Here is a 19,728-nt window from a genome sequence, read left to right as displayed (position 1 = left end):
TTTTTAAACTGTGCTAAGGAGCATGTATCTTATTTTATAGGTAATGGGGAACCGTTAAAATTGTTTTGCACAGAGAAGTGACATAGTATACGTTTGTTTTAGAAAGACAACGTGAGCAGCAAGTGGAGGGTACGTTTTTCAGAACTGGCTAAATGAGACCAAGCAGTATGATATGGCACTGTTGTGAGATGTGATAAATTCGGTTAAGCCTGGTAGAGATAGAAGAGGTGGATTTGATAACTGGCAATTAAAATATGTTTTCTAACCTTTATGTCTTAACATGTAGTTGATTCTCAAAATATCGGCAAAATAAATAAATTTTTCTTAATCATTTTCATTGATGGTTTGACCCAGTTTCCCAGAGTTTGGCTTTAGGTCATCCTTGGATTTATTGTTTGAGGTATATATGATTTGAGGACCAACTGCTCAAGCTACCAAGAATAGGAAAGGAGGGAAAAAAAAAAATCAACTGATAAAAAGGAGTCAGAGAGTCTGGGAAAAGAAACTTAAGTAAACTTTATTTTGTGGCCCAACAGACATCGCTTTAAAAAGCACTTGTCAGCTGTTGACTTTGAAAAATAATTACATCATCTAGCTTGAAGCTTGTAGATAACCAAAATGGATAAAGAAATTATGGTTTCTTTTTAACTGGTTGCATTCTGGGCTGATCTCCTTGCAGAGCAAAGAGCAGATGGAAAGAGTGTGGAAGGATAGATCGGCACAAATCCATCACCAGTGATAGAAAAGCTCCAGGGTGCAGGCATGTTCAGTTTTGCCTGGCGGGGGGGCACCAGCTTTTAAATTTTTAATTATTTTTGAATAAGTAATACTTTCATATAGTTTAAAATTCAAAAAGTACCAAAGGATATAGAAGGAAAAGTCTTCCACCCATCCTACCCCCCAGGCACACAGTTACCTTCCTCTGATAGCAATTTCTTACTTACCCTTGCAGAGATACTTCATGTATATACAAGCAAAAGATACTCATTTTTCCCTTTTTAATACAGTTGGTAGCACAGTAAACATACTGCTCTGTATCTGAGGGTTTTTTCTAACTATCATTGTGTTTTTGTTTTGTTTTATTTGTTGTTTTACTTAACAATATATTTTGGAGGCTATTCCATATCAATACATAAAGAGTCTCGTTGTTATTAAATCCGGCTGCTTGTATATCATTATATGGAAGCGCCATAATTTTTGTAACTCACCACTCCCTATTAATGGACATTTAGATTACTTCTAATCTTTTGTTATTTCATGCAGTGAATAACCTTGTACATATATCAATTAGCACATTTATTTATTTATTTTACTCATAAGGTTACCTAAGGAGTACCTAAGGTGGAATTGTTGAGTCAAAGTGTATTTGACCTTGTATTTTTGACCAATAGTGCCAAAGTGTTCTCTATAAAAGTTGTATTAATTTACATTCTCAAAAAAACATTTGCATTCTCACAGGTAGAGTGTGAAGAACACTATCTTTAACTTGAGAGCAGAAAACTGTATCGTTAATTCATGTGTACCTGGAGTAGATTCAAAGGGTCTCATATCAGCTCACAGGTAGAGTATGAAGAACACTATCTTTAACTTGAGAGCAGAAAACTGTATCGTTAATTCATGTGTACCTGGAGTAGATTCAAAGGATCTCATATCAGCTCACAGGTATTCATTCTGAAGATGTTGCTTTCTATCCAAGGTGAAAAGTTTGTCTCCTAGATCAGTGGTTCTCAACTGGGGACAGTTTGGCCTCCCAGGAGACATTTGGCAATGTCTGGAGACATTTTTGATTGTCACCACTAGGAGGTGGAGGTGCTGCTAGGATCTAGTGGGTAGAGGCCAGGGATGCTGGGAAACATCCTACAGGCACAGGACAGTCACCTGTCTTTCCTGCCCCACAAAGAGTTATCTGGTCCAAAATGGCGGTAGTGTGGAGTAAGGACATCTGCCCTAGATCAATGTCTACATCCTGCTGATGGTATTAAATACATCTTTTACAAAGCTGAGGATCCCTGACTCTGAGACCTAAGGTCTGTGCCAAATAAAATAACGAGTCCTCTGTGCTTCTATAGTACATTTGGTTTTTGTTTCTTCTCCAACATTTATGTTGTATTGAAATTAATGATTTATAGGAACTGTGAGCTCCTCAAAAACATGAATGTATCTTATTTATATCTGTATCCTGAATAGCCGGCACAAAGAAAGCACTCAGCTTATTAAATGAATGAATGGATGTAACAGTACTTTCTGGTTGTCTCAGTGTGACTTAAGGGATTATTTTATTTTTCTCTCGTTTCTTTTTTTTAAAATTAATTTATTTTTTATTTATTTATTTTTGGCTGCGTTGGGTCTTCGTTGCTGCACACTGGCTTTCTCTAGTTGTGGAGAGCGGGGGCTACTCTTCGTTGCATTACGCGGGCCTCTCATTGCTGTGGCTTCTCTTGTTGCAGCGCATGGGCTCTAGGCGCACGGGCTTTTGTGACACACGGGCTCAGTAGTTGTGGTTCGCGGGCTCTAGAGCGCAGGCTCAGTAGTTGCGGCACACGGGCTTAGTTGCTCCGTGGCATGTGGGATCTTCCTGGACCAGGGCTTGAACCGAGTCCCCTGCATTGGCAGGAGAATTCTTAACCTCTGTGCCACCAGGGAAGCCCTATTTTATTTTTAATCAAAGGCCATTTTTTTACTCTTATTTGCTCACTTTCTCCTAATTTCAAATGTCCAGTTTTCTTTAGACTGACGCAAGTAATTTTTTCTAGCCGACAGAGGAATTGTACCAGGAAGTGTCAGCTGAATAAGAAACATGGGCCTCTCCCCTGACTTAAACTTCTGTAAACTGTGGTTTATTACCACAGCATTAGTCACTTAATTATATACTAGCTTGCTCATTTATAGCTTCTGATTGAATTTGTCTCGTCGCCTCAAATGGATTGAAATCTCCTGAAGGGCAAAAATCAAAAATTGTAAGGACCTCAATGGGGCCTAACTTAGTACTTTACAGTCTATAAAGCAGGAGAGTGACAGGTTGTTTAATTCTCTCTTTTTTGTTAATCACAACTCAGACCAAACCCAAAGAAGATCCCGACCTCAGCAAAGAAACTCTTCCTTCTCAAGAGCATCCCAGATTCTCCCAGACACTCGGGTCCTCCTTGCTTACCAACAGCAGTAGAGCCAGGCGCAGGGCCCTGAGGGACCCGTCTGCTTCCTGACTTAGCCTTCTCCCACCTCCCCACCTCGTTCCCCAGGAGACAAGAGCCCCGACTGACCGTGCACAGCTCTCTTTTCACGTCTGTGTCCATCGCTGCACATGCTGCCACCAGACACTTTCCCAACTCAGCAGGACTAAAGGCCCCAGTGTGACTTGAGCTAAACACAGAAATCACTCGTAAGCTTTCCTCCCACTGCCCGCTAGCAGGGGTCTCCGCTTAGCGGCCCCCTCCAGACCCACCACACCTGGGCAGGCACGGGGCCTGAAGGACAGCGGGTGGAGCCGAGGCCTTGTTTTAATGAGAAGCCCCTGGTGTGGGTGGGGAAAGGGCATCAGCAGACCAGCAAGGTCGGAGAGAACTAAGCAAGGGCAAGAATCCTTGCTTGTAAGGCTCAGTGGCGCTAAATAGATCCTGCAGAAAACTGGGCTGCGGGGCAGCTTTGATCCTATCTGAGTTTAAAATGCAAATACAAAAAAAAGTGCAAAAGCCGAACTGCTGGGTTTATTTCCAATAGCTTGTTGTTTAACTACCATTTAGCCCTGAGATCCTGTTGCTTTCTCTTTCCAATTAAAATAAGCTTGCAGTTGAAGACCTTCAAAGCTGAGTTGTGAGAGAAAAGGAAAACATTCAGATTTGAATATCTGTCAGGCAAACCGAGTAAATGATAAGAGACAGCTTGATGAGGGAAGGTAAAGAAATAGCAAAACTTAAATATTTGAATCATCTCTTCCCTAGAAGAGTTCAAGTTTAAAAAATACCGATTTCAAGGCCTTTTTAAAACAGCAACTTTGATATCTAGCGATGAATTATCTCCACAGGTGAGGAGAGTAGAGCTATTGAGGGGTTAATTTTTGAAGGTTACTAAAACCTGAGTCGACTTTGCTGAGAAAGAACCCAAAAGGTCACATTTCCCACATGATCTAAAAAGAATAGAGCTCATTATTGTGTTTATTTTCAAGGTAGCTAAAACTTTCCTCTTCAAATGATAGTCTTTGGGCAGGGGTTTGGGAGAACATATAGTAAACTTATTTAAGTGTTAGAACGTTTAATTTGGACTCTCTAGAAAGAGATTGCATAGCTTCTACCTTCTTAGGTAAATGATGCCAAAATAATAATTTTTAAGTAATAATAATTCCCGATTGTGTATCTGTTATTTTCCGAGAACCATGCAGAGTATTTAACTTATTTAAGCTCTGTAACAACTCTTTGAGGCAGGTAAATTCCATTTTGTGACATTTTCCAATGCCTTAGACAAAAGGATACTAACGTGCAGCCTTGGAAAGGTTTCCAGACGTGAACCTCCTAAAATTATCTGCAAACATGTATGTGTGTGGGCACATGTGCGTTTCTCTCGAGAGTCCATGGTTTTCGTCAGCTTCTCAGAAAACTCTGTGGCCCTTAAAACATCCAAATTGGATTAATCATTATGAAGATCAGAAACTTCTGTGTTGCCTAGTCTACCTCTATTAGCTTGAACAAGTAAATGGTTTCAAGGCTATGTTTTCTGAGTTTTCTCTTGTTTCCCTCATTGATGACGCTTCTTGCCCAGGTCCCTGAGTTTGCCTCCAGAAAACATGCCCGTCTCTCCCCTGTGTCAAATTGGTTAACAACCTGGACTCTGGAGCCAGATGGTCTGGATTTAAATCTGGTCTCTCCCACTTACTGCTTGCGTGACTTTGCCTCAGTTTCCAGCTCTGCAAGGTGGAACTCAGAGTAGGACCGTGCCCCAATAGCTGTTCTGAGGGTTAAATAAGTTCATGTAAAGAACAGTGTTTGGAATATAGAAAGCAATAAGTGCTTGCTGTACTGTGTGCTTCTAATCTGTTGTGAATTTAGAAGCCGTCTGTTCAAATCATATTTGACGAAAAGGGAGGATATATTTGGGGTCTTCATGCTTCTTAAGGCCCTTTTTACTTCTCGGTTTTTGTCCAGCCCTGCTTACCATGGAATTCAGTGAGATAACAAGCCAGGTATTTGTTTTTCTAAAACACTGTGGAACAAAAGAAGAACTGAATAGGGAAGGGACGCAGTGTGTTTCTCACAAGCCTTTATTAAAGTCTCCATTATAACAAAGTCCACGGCACTGTTGTTGGCACTAAGCAAAGCAGCCGCCTGTCTCTTCAGCCCTTCTGATTTGCTTTAGATGCAGTTCGAAGGGAAGAACCAATTTTTTCAGCTGGTATCTTTGAAGAGTGCATTTGAGGCAGCTATTAGCGTGAGGGTATGATTTTTTTTAAAGAAAGAAGAAGCAACTGCTTTTCCCAGCCTGTGGGTGTTTCCTGGGATTGAATCACCCCCCCTTAAAACTAAACTGGCAGGATCTGCTGGGTTCAGAATGCAAATGATCCAGGCAAACGTTCCCAATTAAAGGAGGCAAATAAAATTGGATTAAATAGGATACCAGATGACATTTTTTTCTTTATCCTTTTCTTGAGGATTAATAGTCTCTTAGGTTTCACCTCACTCTTCTCTAAGGGTCTTTGTACCATCCATCTGAAGGCTGCTGTCCGATGGGTGGAGACGGGGATACCAAGGTCCCTGTAACACTTTCCTAATGTCACTAAAGAGATTTGATGACATCCTGGAGCCCTCGTTCTAGCAGTGCAGCCGTTGTGAAGTGGGCGGAGGTAACTGCTGCCCACTGGATTATCACCATGACCTGCAGGGTATCAGCATCTTGCTGGTCCGAAACTGCCAAGCCTCTCTCCATTCTTTCTGTCTAATGCTCTTCCCACCGGAGCAGCTTTGGAGCAAGTCACAAGGGCTGAGATTCCCCGCTACCTGTCTTATTAAGCAAGGGTGTCTGTTATGAAAATAGGCAGCGTGGCAGCGTAGTGGAACCTAGTATTTTCAGAATGAGCAGAGGTGGTGTCAGCTTTCAACAAGCCGGGCTTTGCATAAAGTGACCAGTTATGAATGCCATTGTCGTCGGTGTTAGTACCATCCAGGCTGCTGCTAAGTTGCAAACGACTTACAAAAAGAAGTTTCCCTCTCCTTTGAAGGTAGATGGATGATAGATGATAGATAGACAGATAGATAGATAGATAGATAGATAGATAGATAGATAGATAGATAGATAGATAGATATAGATAGATAGATGACAGATAGATAGATACACATTTTTTTCTTTCCATTTTCTTTCCAGAGTTACAGATAATAAGGCAGCACATAGAAGGGGCCCAGGCATGACCATTCATTAGAATTCAGTTGAACTGGAATTAGATGTATTCAGCCTTGAGTAGGTGACTTAATCTCTGAACCTCAGTTTCCTTCCCTGTAAAAAGTCGTTCATGTGTACCCTGCAGGCTGGCTGCATTGCTGGAACAAGGCTTTAAATCTTGGCTCACAATTTTAAAGGCAAAAGCGCCAAAGGGACCTGCTGTCAAGAATCCAGTTCCCGTCAGACTTAAAGACAAACTCACTTCGAGATGCCAGTAGCTTCTGTGGGATCCATGCCCAGTTCAGAAAGAAGTCATAATGCTCCCGAGAGTCTTATAAGAAATTCCCTATTTGCTGATGCTGATGAGAAGACAAGGACTCCTTCCTTTAGCAAACTTGAGTCACTCTCCTCTGAGCCCACTTCTTAATTAGGCCTCAGTCTTGGGCTTCCCGGTCTGCCCTTCCAGAGTCCAGTGTTAGCAAGAATCCTGCTAAGCGGGTGTAGAGAGAATACTCCCACCCGTGGTGTCTGATCATTCTCAATATCCAATCAAATTCCTCCTCCTTCACCATCCCCCAGGTGATAGCTGATCACCTGACCTGCCTTCTGCAATAATCCCCCTATCCTTGATGCCTCTTCTTAATCATTTTCCATCCACTGACAAACCTCCCCAACACAAACCTACCCCTTGGTTATAAATCCCCACACATTCTTGTGTACGTATTTGGAGTTGAGCTCAATCTTTCTGAACCTTCCTTATCATTTTAACAAGTATAAGAATAATTTCTTCTTTTAACAGAGATCAAAGCTTAAATATGAGGTTTTTTGAAGAGGCTAACACAGTGCCAAACTGTCCTCAGAGGACTGAAAATTAGGTTGGGAAGTCTACTGTGTCAGTGCGCTTACAACAAAGCTCTCAAACTGAGCTGCCCATTGGAGCCGGGGTAAGTTATGTAAAGGAGTGAAGCAGGCTAGGTGAGGAATGGGCACTCTGGAGTCGGGCGCGTCCCTGCCCTCTAGAGGGACCGCCCTTATCTGCGCCACCTAGTGTTGCTACCTGGAAATGCATACCTTCTGAGTGTTTTTTTTTTAAGAGAAGCAAGAAGAGAGAAATCTGGATTTTTATGAAAGATCAATTCAATGGACAAAGAAAGAAAAGAAAGGGAAGGAAAGAGGAAAAGGGCAAGGAGAGAGGGGAAGAAGAAGGGGAGGGAAGGGAAGGGAAAATCACACAGGACACACACACAGACCTGCAGAAGGAATTTATTCAGTCTGTGGCTCACCTGTTTGCAACCTCATTTTTAGGTGTTATTAAATCTTATCACAGTGGACTCCCATTGCTTTTAAAGACTTTTACTCCTCGCTCTAAACCACCAAGTAAGTACATTTTTTAAATGATCTATTTGTCCAACCTATTAGAGACTATAGATTTCTGCTGTTTGGCTGGAGAGGAGAGGGGCAGATGACGGAGGGCTGCTTCTTGAGCTTAAGCAGTCTTTCCAGGGCTCCTGGAGGTGCTGTGACAATTACAATAGCAGATATGTTTTGAGTAGTGTTGATTTCCTATCTACCCTTGAATCAAGAGATTTCGAATTACAGGCGATAGCCAAGCAATCTGGGCTTTTCTTCTTGATTCTTTTTTTTTTTTTAATAAATTTATTTATTATTTATTTTTGGCTGCGTTGGGTCTTTGTTGCTGCGCACGGGCTTTCTCTAGTTGCAGCGAGCGGGGGCCACTCTTCGTTGTGGTGCACGGGCTTCTCATTGCGGTGGCTTCTCGTTGCAGAGCACGGGCTCTAGGTGCGCGGGCTTCAGTAGTTGTGGCTCACGGGCTCTAGAGCACAGGCTCAGTAGTTGTGGCGCACAGGCTGTTGTTCCGCGGCATGTGGGATCTTCCCGGACCAGGGCTCGAACCCGTGTCCCCTGCATTGGCAGGCGGATTCTTAACCACTGCACCATCAGGGAAGTCCCTCTTCTTGATTCTTGAATTGATGGATAATTTAGCCACTATTAACAAAGCAAATAAAAGAAAACATCCTTTCAAAAATAAACCAGTACAGTCAGCTCTCTGTGGGAATTGGGGGTAAACTCAGTGACTTCTGAGAGTTTAATGAAGTCCCTCATCTTTTCTAAGTCTTTCAACTTTCAGTTGCTGAACTCTGAGGTGCTCGTATTTTACAGTCCTCTTTGGCAAGCCAGGCTTCTTGGCTCCAGCCGAATAACACAGGAGATGTTCTGCCCTCCCGGGTTTATTAGACCTTCCAGCTTTTTGTAGCAGGTGGCCAATGTACTTGTTTTTAATTGTCTAGACCTGGATTACAGATACATAAAATCTCAAAGATAAGATACAACCATGTTCTTATTTCTAAAAATAGCACTCTTTTAAATTGTGTTTTCATTAATATTTCATGCCATGGGTTAAATTTTTTTATTATTTCGAAGTTTGGCAGGGCTTAATAATGGCCATTTTGGAGGGAAATGGAATCAATTAACACCTTTTTGTGCGCAAGACCCTGCACTGTGTCCTGTGGAGTGAACAGAAAAGAATCAATAAGCTAGTTCCCTTACGTCCTGAGACTTGAAGGACTTTGGGAGAAATGAGGCATTTATACAAGTAACAGCGGTACAAAAACAGTACATAAAAAGCACAATACAAAGGACGCAGATGACCATAGCTGTAGGATTTTGAAAAGAGAGAGAGACTATGGGCTTTAAGTGGGGCTTTGAAGAATGGGTAGGCTTTCTGAGGATAAGGGGCTCAGAGAGAGGACTAAAGGTACAATAAAGACAGGTGCAAAGGAGGGAGAGGAAAGATGGGGGCTTGCGCCACAACAAGTGATTGCAATAGAAAACTCCAGAAAGGAAGAAATGGAATATAAACCTGGGGACATGGTTTGAATGAGCAGAAAGCTGTCAAGACCAAGAATATTTAACCCATTAATATGAATAATGAAGTTAGAAGGAAGAGCTGGTTTGGGGAAGAAGATAAGTGGGATTAATTGTTAGATGTCATATGATAGATCAGCCAAGTAACATTGAACCAAAATATAAAATTATTTATTTTCAAAATCTGGGCCCAACCAGATTTGCCTTTGCCTTACTTTGACCCTAAAGCTGAAGTTAAGATTGTGCTGTTTGATTTATTATCCAACACATGCAAAACAGTAGGATCTTTGATTTTTGGATCTGGAGGAGTCCTTAGAAATCACATAATTCATTTCACCAATGAGTTAATTTGGGGTGCAGAAAGATTAAGTGATTCCCATGAGGTCACAGAACCTATGAGTGATAGAGGTAATATTAAAACAGTCATCTACTAATTTCTGAACCATTGCTGGAGTCTGGTTTTCCTTTCTAAAAACTGTTTATGCATAAACATACATGAATAAATTTTCATAAATACTTTAAAAAATTCAGATATACTTTTTAAAATATACTTTTAAAATCCAGAATACTTTTGGATACCTCCATCTCTTTTTCCCTGTTTCCAAAGTCATCACACTCCCTCCATTTACCACCTAATATGTCTCATTCTGTATATTTTTAGAATTTATGTAATCATACACAAACATATCTGTACACACCCACATAACACAAACATATGTAGTGTTTTAGGTCATTGTTTTACAGAAATGAAAACATATATATTCTTTTCTGTACCTTGCTTTTCTCATTCAACCATACCTTGGGGAAATTTCTCCCAAGTGAAAAGTTATAGTCTAATTAACTGTTTATTTTAATGGTTGTATAATGCGCTACCATAGAACTTTGTCATGATTTAGTCTGCCTTTCCACCTAATCAAGGAGATCAGTTTATTCTGAATTTTTTGTCTCTACAAATAGTACTTCAGTAAACATACTTGTATGTATAGCTACATATGCTGGTATTTTATTTCTATGGATAGGATCACTGGGTCAAGGACGTGTGTATTTTTAGTTTTAAAAGCTAAACTGCTTCCCTAAGAAAGCTGCAACAATACACATTTGCACATACAATTAATGAAAATACTTCCCTTCACTCTGTCTCCCCAGGCCATGGTGTTATAACATTTTTTTTTAAGTTTTTGCAAGTGCAATTGGTGTAGAGTAAAATCTCATTGTTACTTTATTTGCATTTCTTTGAGTACAAATGAATTTGATCATCTTTTCATAAGATTGTTGGCTATTGGATTTCCTATCTTGCAAACTGTTCCTTCATATTCTTTATCCATTTTTCCAGTGGATTATTTTGTCTCCTTGTACGTTTTTAAGAGCTTCTGCTATACTACAGATATTTTTGCCTGTCCTCTAGGGGTTGCAAACATTTTTAAACCTATCGTATCTGTTCGTCATCTTTTGCCATGCAAAAGTTTTGTCATTTTTTTAAGTCACCTATGCTGATGTTTTCTCTCATAGTTTTTGTATTTTCTGCCTTGCCAAAAGAAGCCTACCTACCCTGCCCCTAGATTATATTTATGATCCTACATTTTCTTAATAGGATTATTTATTTAATTAATTATTTTCTATTTTAACCTTTAATCTCTCTAAGTCCATCTAAGATTTATTTTTGGAATTGGTGTAAGATAAAGATATAGTTTTCTTTTCTTCTGGTTGAATAGTTTGCCAGCCCCTTATATTAAATAACCCATCCTTTTGTCACCAAATTGAAATGCCTTTTTTGTCATATATTAAATCCTCATTTATATCTGGATCTATTTCTAGATATTCTATTCCACATATCTGTTTAGGCCTATTTCAATACTTATTCATTTGATTACAGTAGCTTTATAGGATTTTCTGATATCTGGTAAATCGGATTACTCAAATGAGGTAATTATCAAGTGCGTAGGTAAATACGTTAAAAACCTATTTGCTAGACAGCAATGGGATGCAAGCAGAAACTAATATATCAAAATAATACCTGTATAATTAAAATAATTTTTCCAGAATCTTTCTTCCCAAGATCTATTTTTATATCAACAGATAATGGGAAGAAAAGTTTTCATGGGCTTATGAGTTCTTATACAAGTGACAATTTGGTGTAGTTTCAATCCGCAAATACTGTACTGTATTAATGGTACTGTTTCCTTGATTCACAGATTGGTCCTTCAGAGGAACCATCTCTGAGTGCATCTTCACTCTGAGCTACGACTGCTTCCCAGTGGGAGCGCTGCTGAGGGGAGAGCTCTGAGATTTTCCCGAAGAGAAATTCCATGGGGACTGTACCTGACCCTCTGAGATCGGCTAAAACTTCCCTGATTGCAGCTTCTGGAAAAGAAGACGACCTAGGAGAGGTTCAGGCTGCTTCACCTCGGCCTCAACCAGCCCTCCTGGGTAGGAACACCAATGGCCTTTCCGGCACTCCTGCAGAGCCAGACCTCAGTCCCAGGACAGCTGCTGAGGCCCTGATGCAGGCCACTGAGCATGAGACCACACAGCCAGCCATGACATCTGCTGGCATTGTCAGTGAGGTGGGGAAAGCATCTCCCACGCTCAACTCTCCCGGCAATACCCAGCAGCCAGGGAGCGGGGAGCCCGCAGCACCAGCCCCACGTTCTGCAGCAGGAAAGGATCTGATACACGTAACATTTACCGCGCCAGCCAATCAACACGCCCACCCGGCCATCCCAGGGGACCAGCCCAACTCCAGCCTCCCATCAGGACCTGAAGACACCCTGGTGAAACCACAGAGAACTGCGGATGGAGAGCAAGCTGAGAAGTCAAGTTGTCCGGTGGCAGGGATCCGTGGCAAAGATCAGGTGCCCCCTTGTTTTCCTTCTCAGGAAACAATCCAGGGAAGCGTGCGACCTGCAGATACAGCAGCCAAGGCGTTCAGTCCTGCCCCCGCTCCCGTAGGTGGACCTGAAGGGGAAAGGCGGCAAGCCGTTTGCGGTTCCCAGACGAGGTCCTGTGAATCTCCAGCCGGAGAAGTTAGATGTTCGGAGAACAAACCACCCTCTCCCACGACCTCAGACGCCCAGGCCGTGACTTCGGTGGCACCTCAACCATCCCGCCTCCCTAGCGGAGGGTCCATGTTTCCTCCGGATCTGGAGAAGATGCTGCCGCCAGCCCAGCCTCAGGGGTCAAGGTTCAGAGAAGTGAGCACGATGACCAACCAAGCTGAAAATGAGATCGAGCAAGCTCCGCCCAGGGCTCAGCAAGACGCCGAGGTGCAGGCGGTGGCGAGTGTCGAGAGCAGATCCGTGTCCACCAGCCCCAGCATTCTCACTGCGTTCTTAAAGGAAACCCCCGCCCCAGAGCAGTTCCAGCAAGAGCAGCTGCGTGTCGTCTGCCGCGGCAGTGGCCGCCTAAGCCGCACATTGGAGCTGTCTGCAAGCACCCCAGCCCCCCGGGAGGCGGGTCGGTGCCTTGGCACCACGCCAGAGGTGCACATCCAGCCAGCCGCAGCTGTTTCTGCAGCTTTCCGGGGGGAAGGTACATCAGTGAGCCTACCGGCTGAGGTCCTTAAAAGCTCATCAACCAATGTGGCATCCAGTAATGCTCAGGCTACATGTAAAGAAGATGGGGGGTCAGCAGGAATGACCCAGGTGGGGCAAGAGCCCGCCTCTAGACAGCTTTGGGGTACTAATCCTGCCTCCCCGAAAGCTAGCCTCGGTGACCAGGTTTCTATCAGTGCAGGATGTCAAGCTGAAACAAGTCACGGATTAGGGAAATTTGAAACGAAGCCGTCTGAGTTTGCAGCGGAAACCACCAATGGCCACACACCAGACCCAGACTGGAAACTCTCCAACTCCTGTGGCCCTGCCAGCAGAGCTGACCAGTCCGGGAACTTGGATCTCACGAATCAAGGGGATGCAAGCGAGAAGAAGCTTGCATCTCCTCAGATAGTAAGAGAACAAGGATCTCCTGGCATCGATATCCTGGACCCGAGGGCAAGGGCAGAGGCCAAAAGCGTACTGCTCAATCCTAAATCTCCAGAAAGTAGAGGCACCGCCCCAGCGGCGAGTCCTACACCCTCCCCAGTTAGAAGGAGCCAGGAGGGCAGCGTGGAAGAAAACAGACAGCCCAAGACAGCCACCAGCCTAAGCCTGCCGTCTGACTCGATGGGGGACTCCAGTCCCGGTTCTGGCAAGAGAACCCCTTCTCGCTCCGTCAAAGCCAGTCCCCGCCGGGCCAGCCGGGTCAGCGAGTTCCTCAAGGAGCAGAAGTTAAACGTGACGGCAGCCGCCGCCCAGGTGGGACTCACTCCGGGAGAGAAGAAGAAGCACCTGGGTGCTGACTCCAGGCTGCAGTTGAAACAGTCCAGGCGTGTCCGGGACGTGGTGTGGGACGAGCAGGGCATGACCTGGGAGGTGTACGGCGCTTCCCTGGACCCAGAGTCCCTGGGCGTCGCCATCCAGAACCATTTACAGCGACAAATCAGGGAACACGAGAAATTAATCAAAGGTCAAAACAGCCAGAGCCGGAGATCCATCTCCTCGGATACTTCTTCAAATAAAAAGCTCAAAGGCAGGCAGCCCAGTGTTCTGCAGACCATGTTGCAGAACTTTCGACGGCCCAACTGCTGCGTTCGTCCCGCTCCTTCTTCTGTGTTAGATTGAAAAGGAACATGTACGGGAGCCCTTGTATACTCTTACGGTCTTCATAGATATCCCTCTGTCTATGTCAAAGCTTACTTAGTGTTTTCTGAGAGACCAGGAAGAGAAAGCATTAACTTGAGGAAACTGCTATTAAGGATCGTGGCGTCCTTTGATTGGGGGTCCATAAATAATACATCATTTCAGTTTGAAAGAAAGAAAAGAAGCAAGCTTCACTGACGGTTTACGACCTTCATTAAGAGGAAATAACATTCAGTGGGTTTTTTAATATGATGTTGCTTATAGAATAACATGATCATTACACGTGTCATTTTGTATTACTCACTCAATTTATCACACTGTGGTATTTGCATTAAAATCCCTGCTTTATATTAAAAATAGCAAAAACACTCTTAGCAAAAACACGGTTATACTTTCTAGTCCATTGCAATAAGAATGCTGATACCACACAAAATTCAAGTAGGTGATGAGAAGTATCATGTAAAAAATGGAAACAAATTTGACTCATTCCTCGGCCAGAAGATAATAAATAAAAGCATTTAAATGCATAAAATGCCAAATATGAAGTAATATTTGTAAACATCTGCAGATAACCCTTTTTATGAACCTTGTTATACCCGTTAATAAACGTAAGAAAGTCATATTAGGAAAAAAATTAGCACAGCATTTGACTATGAATACCGCCCACATAAAACATGAATTTATGTATACACATTTTCCTGCACTGAAGGAAAGGGTCATCTCTGTGATTGTAACTAGATTAAATTCATATTTCCTTACCCTAGAGGAAGTACGTGTGACTGAATTCTTGAAGAGAGTCTTCAAATTATTGATAATACTAAATTTTATGTTGTTCAGGTGTTCTCCGGTGACATTCTACTGAGAAAGTTATGGTTCTGGTAAGGAATTATAAATAGCCAATTACCAAACACTTTTTTCTGTGTTGAAAAAAAGAAAGCCTCCTGAGTAACAAAAACAAGAGGTTTAACTGAGACTCCTATAAACAGGATTCATTTTTTTGTTTTGTTTTGATTTGGTTCAGTAGCTTCTCATAGAAAATGTAGTCAACTAGAAATGAACTCACTTACTGTTTTTGTATTTAGACTAATATCGTCTAATTACTTAAGTCTAATCTGTGGTAAAAAGGTAACCTCTGCAAGCCTCTTGATTTTAAGAGAAATACCATCATATCTCATCCTTCAAACCCAAAAAAAGAAGCCGCCTGTACAAAAACATGGTTTGAGCTTTGGGTGGGCTTGGTCCTTGAGAACACAGGCACCTGTCTGAGCTGAGCCCTCACCCGTCTCCATAGGGGAGCGTGTCCCTGAGGTCCCTGAGTGCTGTGCAGGGCACTGGGCTGGGGTGACCAACAGTGGCTTGAGTCAGGGTAGTGAGGAAGAGGGGCGTGAGCGAGGGTCCTTGAAAGGCTTCCCCTCCTGGACCTGCAGGGAGGTTGCTGGTTTCCACCTTGCTTTTAGAAAATCTCTGTTAGAGGTTGGAGGGACATTGGCTGCCTTCTCTAAACGCACTGCCCTTGATGAGCCAGAAAAGATTGTCTGGCCGTGTATTCTCTCTCCAGAGATTCATAAATGCCGTTTGTGCGGTAAATGCACAGTTTCTGTTTTGGCTTTTTTTTTTTTTTTTTTTAATTCTCTTTTGAAGATTCTGAATATATGGGGGTGCGGGGATCTCATACGTAAACTTTAACACCAGAAGCTACGCTGGACATAACCTAAATTAGTAAATAGCCATTGATTCCTTTCAAAGCCATTGGACTGTCGATGAAGCCTGTATCAGTAGACCAGTCACAGCATTCTCAGAGCCGGAGAATGGCAATTAGAGTTGTTAGACTTGAAACTTACAATGAATTTTTTAATAGAGCACATGTTTCAGTTTCTTATCAATTGGCCTCTAGTAAGAAAGCTATCTAAAGTAGAAATTACCATCGAATTAGCCGTCAAATTATTATTAGTGAATTGAGCCTAAAACTCTCTTTTGACCTTAAATACCCATGTGTCGTAGTGTTCATGTCACTTCTGTAGAAGATGCCTTTGCCAGTATGTAACCTCCCTCCTCTCTCGCTCACTGACTGTCTCCCTCACACGTGCTGTGTACACACGGAGAACACCTTCTGTACACAGTGGCAGCTGTCAGCAGTACCCATTCCAGACGGGCGGGCCCCAGGTCACCCTCTGCTCTGAACTGGCTGGAACAGGCTGTTCCCTGCATTAAAATAGGAGGAGGAAAGGAAGAATTCAGCATCTGGTAATAATATTTGTTTTCATGAGTTTGGAGTAACCACATGATTTATAAATAGTAAAAGGAAACAGAGACCGAAGAGAGTTGTAGGCATTTGTCACACATTAAAAATAAATTAATAAAATACAATAAATTAAAACTGAATCTGGTGTTGTAGATATGCCCCTCAAATTAAAGCTTAATGTGTGATGGAGTCACTTTAGCTGACTTTCTTTGGGACTGAAACTAACCTTTACTTCTTAATCTTTCATTTTTTACTTTCGATCTTTACCACACTCTAAAGACTGTCACAAAATGTTACGAAAGCTTTCTTCTCGCTTGCTGAATCTTATAGAAGGAACAGCTTTGAAAAACAAGTCACAGAAGATAGCTCGTTCAGTGAACAGGAGCCTGTTTAAGACCGCAGTGTTTCTGCATTATGATCCCCCAAGGACCCTCAGGACAAAACCTTGATTTGAAAGTGTTCTTTCACTTCGATCTGTGACACAGCATACACATTCAGGACATCATTTCTGGTTCCTTACGTTCATTCAACAAATGAAGTTTCAAAATAATTTTCATGGCAGACTTTTTGAACTTGTTCTTCTTTTCCTTACCTGCATGATACACATCGGGTTGAAAGCTGTTTTTCTCCTTAATTTCTTTTAGTTATGTTTTGGTCCTTTTTAATGCATTTTAGTTGTTGAAATAAATGGAGGAGATATTTTATTAAGTAAATAAGTATAAGATATTTTTTAAACCAGTAGCAAAAGAGAGATGAGTTCAAACATCTAAATGTTTAAAATGTGAAGATGCTTACCCAGTGAATATTAGGATTTTTAATTTAAATATTGATTTTTCTATCTTTCTGACTATACGAAAAATGGGATCGCTTCAACTGTCATATCTATGTATCTTCAGTGCTTTTCTAATTATGTCTTTCTGGATTATTACCCTTGATGCCGCAGACCAACTACTTTATGTACAGTAAAATCCTAATTAAGCTTTGTGTTTTGGATCAGTGGTATAAGTTAAACATTTTGTTAGGTCAAGGTTAACCAGAAACCTTTTTATTTGCATCCAAAATTTATAAAAATATTTATAAAAAATATTACTGTGTTTTCCTACCTTGATAAGTCAGCTATATTGACTACAATTTGATTTTTGATGACGTTTAATCTTTAGAGTTGTCTAATATTTATTATTTTGGATACCATTGTTCGCCATGTTATAGGTTAAATATCATAATTGAAGTAAATCGGACCAAATATGCATGTGTAACATATACCTAGACATTGAATTTTGGAACCAAATTCTTAATAAGAGCTTATCTTAAAGTAGACAGCAGAAGAGGAAAACGGCTTTGGGTTGCATGTCAGAGTATTAAGGTTTTATAGTTCCTAGCTTATTCTAATGTTCTTCCTCTCATCTCTAGGAGTTCCTATCATTTGGGGAATACCTGTATATATACCACATGAAGACTAGAATACGATGTGACTTTAAAATTTGTTTACAGAGGACATATATGAGTATGCTGTTAATGTAAATTGTTTGGCTCTGTTGTATCCACTTCGTTACTGTTTTGCTGCCAACATGTGAGAAATTGTCTTCTCTTCCTCCTACATATTGTGCAAGTGTTAAAAAATTTGTCCATTTCTAGTACCACATAATTTACCACATCCCTCGTCTACTTTTGAAGAATCAGTATAAAGAAAAACAATACATTAGGGTAAGGTTTGCATATATGTATATGTGTTTTTACTGAAAATTGGGCACTTGTAGCCTTGTGTAGGCCTCTACCTGTCTGACTTACTAATCATCTACAATGCTGCCATGGAGATGGCGCTGTTTACTCTCTCCAGCTTTGTCCTAAGTGGTATTTGAGAAATGAAGCCTGTGAACTTCCCTTTGTGATAGTAATACTATGAACTCGGCAGTATCTTGGATAAATGAGCTGACGGTCTTGTCTCTACCCCTGTTTTGTCTACACCGTGAATCAGAAGTCTTGCCCACGTCTGCCTCAGTGTTTGCTATTTTATATTCATATCTGAGCATTTTGTTTTCTGTTAGCAATGTTCTTTGATTCCATGTGTGGCCCCTTTGGGTTGAATCTCTCCACAGGTGGGTCACCTGCTGCCACCTGGCAAATAACAGGTGATAATGCCGAATCTCCTGTCCATCTTTGTAACTATATCCTTCTTAATGAAATTCTGCAACCGGCTGAGTAATTATAAATGTCATCTGTGCTGACACATGGGCTTAACGATGTCTACAAAATTTTAGACATTTTTGCAAAAGGGAAAAAAAATAGTCTTGTAAAGACTGAAACAGATTTCCTTGAACTTTATCCTACTCTTGGAAAAAACGAATTCTCCTTGGCTACAGAAATAAACTTGATTTGCAATAGCCAAGGACATAAATGAAGATGGATGGAGGTGGAACAGTTCTGTCTCACAATCAGTGACATCTGCCAGAGTTCACTACAGCTGCTCTTAACTGTGAACATTCACCAGCTAAACTACTCACTAGCCACAACCAAATAACCTCTCTCAAAGCAAATCCAATACATCTGTATATATGTATAGATTAAAAACAACAACAACAACAACAAAACCCTGAAAAATTACTGTTGGCTATTAGGTAAATCAAGGTGATAATTACAAAGGACATTGAAATAACAGCAGGCCTTGGTGAAATGACTGTGGAGGCCAGAATGGTGCAACAAGATGTTATTCCCAAGTTTGGTGTGTGTTTTTTTTAAGACCCAGATATCTCAGTTACTCATCATGAGAATAAAGACTGTTGATAATGAAATTAAAGCCAAGCAATAATGTGCCAAAAAGAGGCAGTTATACCAGCAAGTGCATCTATCATGGGCGCACCATTATATAATTATGGTTTGCTCCATGAAGACTGACCGTAACCCACAGGGTAAAATAAGCAAAGGCATAATTTCTGCTTTCTTGCCGGAAAAACTCGTTTAGGAGCTCCATAAAGAGGTACAGCACTCGTGAGCATTAGGTTTTATGGTTAACAGCTCTGTTTTAACACTAGCCAAGACCGAAGGAATCACCAAGAATCTTGCTAGCTTAAAACTCAAGACAGCTCCAACCCGAAACTTGGTTGAAATGGAGGGTTAAATGTCTGGTGATTACTCTTCCTGGGCACTAGCCTGTAAGAAAGCAATTCAGTTAACTCTGCCTAGAGGATTACCAGCCTTAGCTATGAAAAAAAAAAAAAAAAAAGGGTTCTCAAATGCAAAATAACTAAAATGAGAGTACTCATATCAAAAGGGGCCTGAAATAATGCCTTACAGAAAATGATGTTCCAGATGGGTGTTTCTAAATACTAATAATTCTTCATCAAGTATCCTTTTGGGTTCAAGCTCAAAATCGATTGGCTGGAATAAAGATCACATATTTTACACTTCAGAAAAAGATACTGATGGTCAACCGGCATGGTGATAATTATGACGAGAGATACCCTAGTGACTTAAGTGTGTTAAGGAGAATTAAATGTGGGAGAAATGCCAACTTCTTTCTCAATCTCTTAAGATGTGGGTAGGTCATCGGCTTATTTCAGGGTGAA

General features: G+C 41.5%; 1 protein-coding gene across 5 annotated transcripts in view; it reads left to right on the top strand.

The window, feature by feature from the left end:
• GPRIN3 (GPRIN family member 3) overlaps positions 1-18,818 on the top strand; it is a 77,007-nt gene extending 58,189 nt beyond the window's left edge. For 4 of the 5 annotated variants that reach the window (XM_082461711.1, XM_082461710.1, XM_082461709.1 and 1 more), the window contains exon 2: positions 11,443-18,818. In XM_082461711.1, the coding sequence (XP_082317837.1) occupies positions 11,557-13,905 (2,349 nt within the window). In that variant the 5' untranslated portion in view covers positions 11,443-11,556 and the 3' untranslated portion in view covers positions 13,906-18,818. Of the gene's footprint in view, positions 1-2,616; positions 3,380-11,442 lie in introns of those variants that run through there. The other variant, XM_082461712.1, reaches the window with a different exon arrangement.
• Positions 18,819-19,728: the final 910 nt, after the last annotated feature.

Source organism: Balaenoptera physalus (genome assembly GCF_965194825.1).
Source record: "Balaenoptera physalus genome assembly, chromosome: 5".
NCBI lineage: Eukaryota > Metazoa > Chordata > Mammalia > Artiodactyla > Balaenopteridae > Balaenoptera > Balaenoptera physalus.
This window is presented reverse-complemented; position numbering and strand designations above follow the sequence as displayed.